Source organism: Setaria viridis, chromosome 3 (assembly GCF_005286985.2).
Source record: "Setaria viridis chromosome 3, Setaria_viridis_v4.0, whole genome shotgun sequence".
Classification (NCBI taxonomy): domain Eukaryota; kingdom Viridiplantae; phylum Streptophyta; class Magnoliopsida; order Poales; family Poaceae; genus Setaria; species Setaria viridis.
In genome coordinates, this window is record NC_048265.2 from 21,346,281 (window position 1) to 21,354,528 (window position 8,248).

At 43.4% G+C, this 8,248-nt stretch overlaps 1 protein-coding gene across 2 annotated transcripts; it reads right to left on the reverse strand.

Moving 5' to 3' along the window:
* Positions 1–2,754: 2,754 nt before the first annotated feature.
* Positions 2,755–8,248, reverse strand: LOC117849960 (AP2-like ethylene-responsive transcription factor SMOS1). 2 transcript variants are annotated; one of them, XM_034731713.2, is made up of 10 exons: positions 7,880–8,248; positions 6,953–7,035; positions 6,211–6,219; positions 6,037–6,125; positions 5,269–5,342; positions 5,138–5,188; positions 4,756–4,829; positions 4,079–4,665; positions 3,905–3,990; positions 2,755–3,124 (listed from the first exon to the last, which is right to left on the reverse strand). In XM_034731713.2, the coding sequence occupies exons 1-9, from the start codon at positions 8,107–8,109 to the stop codon at positions 3,940–3,942; spliced, it is 1,248 nt and encodes a 415-aa protein (XP_034587604.1). In that variant the 5' UTR covers positions 8,110–8,248; the 3' UTR covers positions 2,755–3,124; positions 3,905–3,939. The 2 variants fall into 2 exon arrangements, with proteins under 2 accessions (XP_034587604.1, XP_034587605.1); XM_034731714.2 differs by having other exon boundaries at positions 4,079–4,650; positions 7,880–8,246.

Genomic DNA, 8,248 nt, shown 5'->3' on the forward strand with positions numbered 1-8,248 from the left:
GGCGGGACTGCTGCTGCGTGCCATCACTCTTAGCCTTAACGATGAGAAGATGCAGGTCGCTCTCGTCGAACATTTTCTTGCCGAAGAGCCGGAACTCGCGCTGCTTGAAGGCCCAGATGTCGACGACGTCCTGCTCCTTGAAGCTGCACCGCCGGACGAAGTCCATGTACCCTTCCCCCTTGACGATCGTGCCGCTGCTGCTCTCCCACCTCGACAGCAGCAGCTCCCCGCTGGCGCCGGCGGCGAGGTCCACCAGCCTCACGGGCAGCCCGCCGTGCACCTTCCCCTTCCTCTTCTTCCTCTGCTCCTGAAGCTCACCCTCGACGCTTTGCAGCAGCGGCACCGGCTCGGGTTGCCGCCTCGTCTTCGGGGCCGGGTCGTGGAGCAGGTTGGCGGAGTCGAGCTCGCCGGGGGTCAGGATCGGGCGGAGGCGGCGCAGGACGCCGTCGGACGGGACGCGGAAGCGGTTCTGGTGCGCGTCGAGGTCGGTGCCCGTCACCCGCTTCCTGTCGATGAAGTGCACCGGCAGGTCCTCCCGGAGCCCCAGCGCCGGGAGGATATGCGTGCGCAGGCGCGCGGGCTCCTCCGGGTGGATGGCGGCGGGCGCCGGCGCCTGCCGCAGCCAGGGAGGAGCAATGGAGTTCAGGGGAACGGCGCTTATGGGCTCCACGTCGTGCGGGACGACAGCGCCGGGGTCTGCCGACGGCCGCGCCGGCTTGGCGGCGCCCTGTTGGGATGTGGCAGCGGCGGCGGCGGGTTCGTAGACGACCATGGCGAGAGTCCTCTTGCCCATCTTCTTCGTCGGAAACAGAGGACGCGCGGAAGGCGAGCAGTTGGTTTTCCTTCTTCCGCCCTTTGCAGCGATCGATCTGAATGCACGTCGATCGGCGAATTGAGATCGAATGTCTGAAGCATGGAGAGCCGCGGGTTCAGTTTATAGCTCTCGACGGCGCCGCCTGACACCGAGTCGAACTCGAAGTCCGACGGGAGCTGCGTGCGTGGCCACCGATGGAGGCAACAGCTATCGAGCGGAGTAGTCAGCTACCGTCTCGGCAAAGGCTAGGGCATCCGAGTCCGATGCATTTTTTGGAGTAGTCACCAACGATTCGTACGTGCGATCCGTGCAAACTGAAGCTGCTTGCTGCTGGCTGGCTCCACCACTGCTTGGTCTGGAAGCGTCGACCGGAGCACAAATGTTGAAGGATGCCGTGAGGTGCAAAAATAAGGTGAAGAGGCAAGAAGCAAACGAGCGAAGTTTAGCAGATTCAACGGAAGGAAAAGCTCGAGCTCAATAAGGAGGTATTCGAGGGTATCGGTTCGGCTTCGGCGGAGCTTGAGCTTACGTACACGACTTCATGTTTATAAAATTGACCAAGCTAAGTTCCTGTGAAATGATGATATTGCTATACATTACACAGCCTGAGCTCAAGCCTTGCTCCATGTTTTTTTTTCGAAACGAGGAGAGCTGCCAATTATATTAAAAAGAAGATGATCTAGACTGGACAGATACAAAGCACCAAGCGATGCAAAAGTTCAAGAAAAAAAAGTATACAAACGTATAAGGTCCGAAGCGCGGAAAGAATTAACAATGGGCGATTAAAATAGAAAGGTGTTTTGCTCCGGCCATAGTCCACATCGCAGTCTCATCTTTAACTTTGTGGAACATCATATTAGTTGTAGATTCCTTGCGCTCAAAAATTCTCGAATTTCTCTCTCTCCAAATAATCCATGAAACAAGCATGATTATGGGCCTTGCTCCATGTTTTGATTCCAACCTAGAATTGCTTTGAATTCCAACCAAGTGCATGCGTGGTTCTCAGGCCTGGTTTGGTTTCTTTGCTTATTTTAGCACCTGTTTAGATACTAATTAGAAGTATTAAACGTAGACTATTTACAAAACCCATTACATAAGCGGAGGCTAAACGGCGAGACGAATCTATTAAGACTAATTAGTCCATGATTTGACAATATGTTGCTACAGTAAATATTTGCTAATGATGAATTAATTAGGCTTAATTAAGCTTAATAGATTCGTCTCGCCGTTTAGCCTCCACTTATGTAATGAGTTTTGAAAATAGACTACGTTTAATACTCCTAATTAGTATCTAAACATTCGATGTGACACGTACTAAAAATAAGCAAAAGTAACCAAACGGACCCTCAGTCCTTCCTTCCCCTCGGAGTCATGAGAAATATTAACTCCCACAAAAACTGGAGTATTGTTCGAAATTCAAATCATCTAACCTAATAACAAGGCTTGGCAAGAATTTTTTTTTCCTTAAACCATCTATACTTAGACGTGGGATGAAACCACTATAATTGCAAAAAGGGCTACTTTCAAACAGGAAATTATTTGCACGAAAACTCACTGAAGCCACTGACCAACTTCTATTCTTCGTTCTTCTAACTTTTAATACCACTCCCTCCATTTTAAAAAATATGATGTTTAGGACAAGCCAGTTAGCTGAAAAACAGAGGGAGTAGTATTTAAGCTAATACTCTATATTGCTAAGTTCCTTATAAACTACTCCCTCCGTTCTTAAATATATGACGCCGTTGACTTTTTACTCCAACTTTGACCACCAATATACGAGTTAGTTAACTAAAGTAAAATATGTATCATTATGTCTATTGTCAAATATACTTTAGATTTAAGTTGTAGGTTTATCTATTTGCAAAAATATTTGTAGAAAAGACGAATAGTCAAACAAATGAAAAAAGTCAACGACGTCATATACTTAAGAACGGAGGGAGTAATAACGAGGTATTTTATTGCAAAGGAAGTTTTCCATGAAATCGTGCAAGCATACCATTTCGCACAGAACTTGCAAATATGTGTACAAAATATCTAATTGAGCTTTAAAGCCGCATCATTCTGTTGGATCTCTTCCTCAAATCTGTTGAGTCTTGGCTGAAACAACCGCAATATGTACAAACAGCTCTACAACTAAATCTCACTTTCTGGGAACTAGCCACTGTATATTACATAACTATGCTTGCACTTGTCATACCTTCTGTTCATGTCCTATGAAGTATGGATACACAAGGAGTATTGCTCACAAGTCCGTGACATCAAAAGCTGGGCAAAAGGAATCTAGCCGAAGCACAGAATGTTGTCATTGACCTGTTCATCAATTGAAACGTCAAAGCTTTTATTAAACTGTAAATAGCAAACTATCCATCTACTCCCTCTGTTCTTTTATATACGATGTTGATTACCTCAACTTTGAACTAACCAGAATCGTATATAAAAGAACGGCAGGAGTAATACAGAAGAATATCAAGAAGCTAAGGACATATTAGTTGTTCTCTTTCGTTTTTTCCAAAGTATCATTATGTATTTTTTTCTATGACAACTATCCATCGAAGTTACTAATAATAATGTGATGTGCTTTGTGCTTATCAATTTTGGCAGTAACCTACAGCTACTGCAAGCATATTAGGGAATCTCATGGCAAAATCTCTGCAAGCATATTTCTTACACACTAACATCATGCATTGATCCTAGTTAAAATGCAGAAAAGATGCAGAAAAATAAATGTGAAAGGATTCTGCAGTGCAGTAATTGCTAACTAAGTTTAAAGCAATGTAGTGTTAATGATCTATCACTGTTTTACTTCAAAAAAGGGCACCAGTTTTGGCAAGGAAGAAAAATTGCTCTTAATTTTTTAGGGAAAAAATCTTATATGCCACTAGGAGTTAGGACAAAAAAAGTACTTTGTCAGATTACTTATATGCTCTTATTAAAATACAATTCAAACAGTTCATGGATTCCTGGAGCTTTCCTTTCCTCTCAGTTTACCACAAGTTGGGTGTTACACAAAAAGTAAAAAGTGTGAAACAGAACCTAATTAAAACAAAATGGAAACATGAAGCACTATCAGATTTTATAGTATGTTCTTACCAGTCCAACATATCCTGCTTCAGTAGCTCATACAGTCACTCTTGGCTCTGGAATGGATCGCTTGAACTTACCTCATTCTTTGCAAACTGTCATAAATCAATGGTCAGATTCAGCAAAAGCAGAAAAAAGAAAAATGTTTCAAGAGTCTATCCAGGTTATTGGGGAGAAACAAACCGTTGCTGTTGTTATTGTCGCCATTGTAACAGGTTGACTAGATGGCAAGACAAAGTTGCTCCAAAAAAGTGGGTCAGCAGAAGGATCAGCTGGGCTCCAGGTACTCTTCATTGGTGTAGGCATGACAGGGGCCATTGAGTAAGTAGCTCTTTGCACTAGCAGCTCATTCATGTTAATATTAACTGCCGCTGTATCATGTCCAGTAGCAGGTACCGAGCCAACAGCCTTTCCTTCAACAATTTCTTTACTGAGTGTACATTCTTCAGATGATTTTGTAGACTTCTCCAAGAAGCTTTTGAAGGCATCAGACTGAGATAATATATTACATGCTGATAAGCCCATTGAAGAGGGCTTTGAAGGAGAACAGAGACCAAGAGAAGGCAACTTATACGGTTCAGTCTGTTGCATTGAACTTTCAATAGCTCGGACTTCATCAGCAATCTCTTCTGCTTTAGATGTATCTGACTGCCGTGTCTTCTTGGGTAGCCACCACCGAATGTAATTAGTAAGATCAAGTTTTCTCTCTAAGCCAAAGCTTCCTGCAAATTTTCCGTCCAACATGATATCCTTTCCTGTAGTTTCAAAAGCTATAACAACATTAGTCGCATGATCTTATAGCAGTTTTTATTAGAGTTTGACAACTAGAAAGAACAGAGTAGAAGTCTTTACAGACTGACCACAACTAAGGTTCATGTAGTCATTCCCGAGTAAATGCCCCAAAGACGTATCCCATCTGGAATTATGCAGTTGCCTGCATGATAATGCACACCATTGTGAACTTTCGATATTAGGACTTCATCAAACTTACTATTGTGACAGTGTATTAAGAAATTCAGGCACAAAGTTAGATAGGACCAAATCAGGGATCGGAGTTGGTAGTATGTACACTATTTGGGTTTTTTACTATTGTGACAGTGTATTAAGTTTCTAGGATTCGGGTCAAATCTTCCTAAAAATGAGGTACCATCTGCACCTTCTTTAATCAAGAATGAATCAAGGGTTAGCATAAAAAAATTAGATTCCATTACTAGGGATAGAATCTCAATTGCTAACACATACCTAGGAAGCCCACGGTATTTTGGCAACCCCCTGGAGAAGGCACTGCTCTTTCTGCAATGCATGGATCTTCTGGTCAGTGCTTAATCAGAACAAAATCATGTATATAGAACACAAGAAATGCACAAATATACCTCCTAAGAGACACAAGATAATCCTCCTTGGAGATCATCTGCATCTCTTCAAGGTCTCTTGCATAGTCAGAGACCTAAATAAGCAAACATATAATGAACATAAGTCTGAAAAAAAGCATAATTTCAATTAACTACTGTGACAATATGCATGAAACATAAATAAATAACACTCTATGTTTGCAACTCATCGGGACCCACATGTACAAGTATCAAATTAAGCAATTAAATGTGTTGATATATTTGTTTTCTCACATTTACAGAAGGCATTTTTTGTTGCACATTCTTAGCATTCAGTCCAGCAACTTGAATCATGCAAAAAGAAGACATTCCACTCAAGTGCAATTGTGCAAATATGCAAAAATCAACTTCCAATGTCATTTTACAACAATAATAAAATTTTATGAATAAGAATTGAAGTATAGGTCGGGAAGTGTTATTTCTCATCTGTCATGTGAATGCATGGAGTACAGCAGTCAGCAGGTACCTTAGTGCAAGCATGATATATCAGCACAACACTTTTATTCGATTTAAAATAAAGGGGAAAAAAGATGGCAACAGCCTAACAATCATGATCTAGACACCTCTTAGATCTGATTAATGTCTGGAAGCTCCCCTTTGAAAGTACAGAACTATGTTGCTCAATGTAAGAAAAAATAAAGGAATATTGTTTCTTGAATTAAACAATTTCTATCAACAGAGAGCTAATCTGAACATAAGCTGGAGAATTTTACAGCAATTCAAAAACAAGATTCACAATCATTAACTTACTGGAAAATTTATTTGTGTTCCAGCTCCCCAGTATTTTAATGCAGCAAGGTCATAGGCCCTTGCTGCAGCCTCTTCGTCGTCATATGCACCTACGTTATTGCACACAGGATAGATAATGATTAACAAAAACCATAGCAATTCGGCAAATTAAGTTAACATGGGGATGCCACTTACCTAAATATACTGCAATAGCAATCGTGCGATGTAGTTTCCCATGCAAAAGAAACAATTCCATCAAATCATAATGAGAGCTAAAGTCATAAATATTACAAATAAAATCATTTTGTTGTTGACTAAATACAGCTGTGCTTTTCCTGAAGATACGAAATAAACCGGACAAACGATAGGAATTTGGAAACTGCAGTAGGCATAGCTCATTACTTCCATCCATGCCAAATGATTATGGCATAATGCAAGAATAATCATTATTTTCGTTACAACCGAACTGATTCACACTACTGTTGGAAAAGGTGGAGAGCATATTTGAGTGTCAAGTGTTAGATTGAAGAAAGACACTTGGACATGGCAAGATTCCAAGATGTATGTTTCACTCTATCTGGGTATATTTATAAACCATAGCAAAATCATAATATTATAAAACCATTTGTCAAGGGAAATGCGTCTGATAATTTCCAAATGTTCAAACACAATATTCAAGAAGATATCAATGGCAACGTATTAAAAGTTTGACTATATGATACATGCAACCAAAATTTATGACATGAGGGAGAAGTTAGCAGCTCACAGAAGATTAATTTGTTTAAGCCTGATGCCAACATAAATCAAGCCAAACTATCTATTTAATGTAATCAAGTTGCAGTGAGTGATATGTTTTCACATCTTCCAGTTCCAATATGTTCAGAATTTCAAGAACACGTACAACTGCCACTACTCTGTATATTACATCCAAACATACCTTGTTTGCCCTTTTTGTTCTGATTCTGATTCCACGTGCTTTTGTCCCAAAGGTGAGCCTCATATCGACCTGTCCACCTATGCCTATTGAGGAGTCATCAAGTTCAGGTCTATATCAATGTATACAAACATAGCAAGCATCAGAGGAAAGGTGAGAAAGTTTCATTTATATCAGTCATGACAGGAGTATTACCAAGTATAAACTGGCTGCTACATTTGATGCAGCAACAGAAAACAGTGCTAAGTCATTATGGCACGAAAATTTCATCTGCAGAGGCTCAGAAGAAATATTCTATTTGGCAAGCTTGACCCAAATTGCCTCAGAAGAATTCAAAATTTTACATGTTACATCGACTAAGTACCCATGCCACAACAGAAGCAGAGTATGAGACCATTTTAACACGCCACAAAAGCCTCTGGAAAATCACAAGCACCATCAGTCCATCACAGATCCCATGTCAGCCGGTCTTAAACGTGGTTCAGGAACCCTAGGCAATATGAACAGTGAACGCCAAATTAAAACAGTATTGAGCCACAACCAAGCCAATATCCGATGTACCAGTGGTTGCCAAAATTAATCGAGACTGGATAAGATTGGTGGTCAACGCAACGCTGTCAATAGAGCATAAGTAAACGAGTCGAGCTCCTTGAGGACGTGAGATCGCCTCATTTCGAGCCACCGGAACCACGGAGTTATTGGAACCGCAAACAAATAGTAGATCCCGAATCGCCGAAACAACATGGCAATCCCAGACGGAGGGATTTAGCACAGGAGAGGAGACTCAACCAAGGAGCCAACCAATCGAAGTGCGCACAGAAGATTAGCAACGTCCTAAGCTCCCAGTTCGTAGCAAGTAGCAGCACGCAGAGACGTAGAGGAAGGGGACGGGGACGGGGACGGGGGAGCAGGGGACCCTGCGACTCGTACCGAGTGACCCCGCGGTAGATGGAGCTCCGCTTCCCCGCGGCGCAGGGCGGCATGCGGCTGATGCGCTCCTTGGCCGTGCACACGCGCTCCTTCCGCACGGTGAGGGCCCTCCTGGGCGGCTGCTCCCCCGCCGCCACAATCGCCCCCGCGACGGCGCCGAACGACGAGGACGAGCCCTCCCCTGCCCCCGGCACGGCCAGCCCCGCGGCGTCGGGGTTGGGGGAGGCCATGGCCGCCCTCCGCCGGCCGGATCGGTCGGTCGGAGCGGTGCCGAGCCGGCTCGACGGCGAGGGGTTGGTGCGGTGTTGCGCAGCGCAGCGCAGCGAAGCGTAACGGGTGACCGTTTGGGGGCGGCGTGGTGTGGTGGTG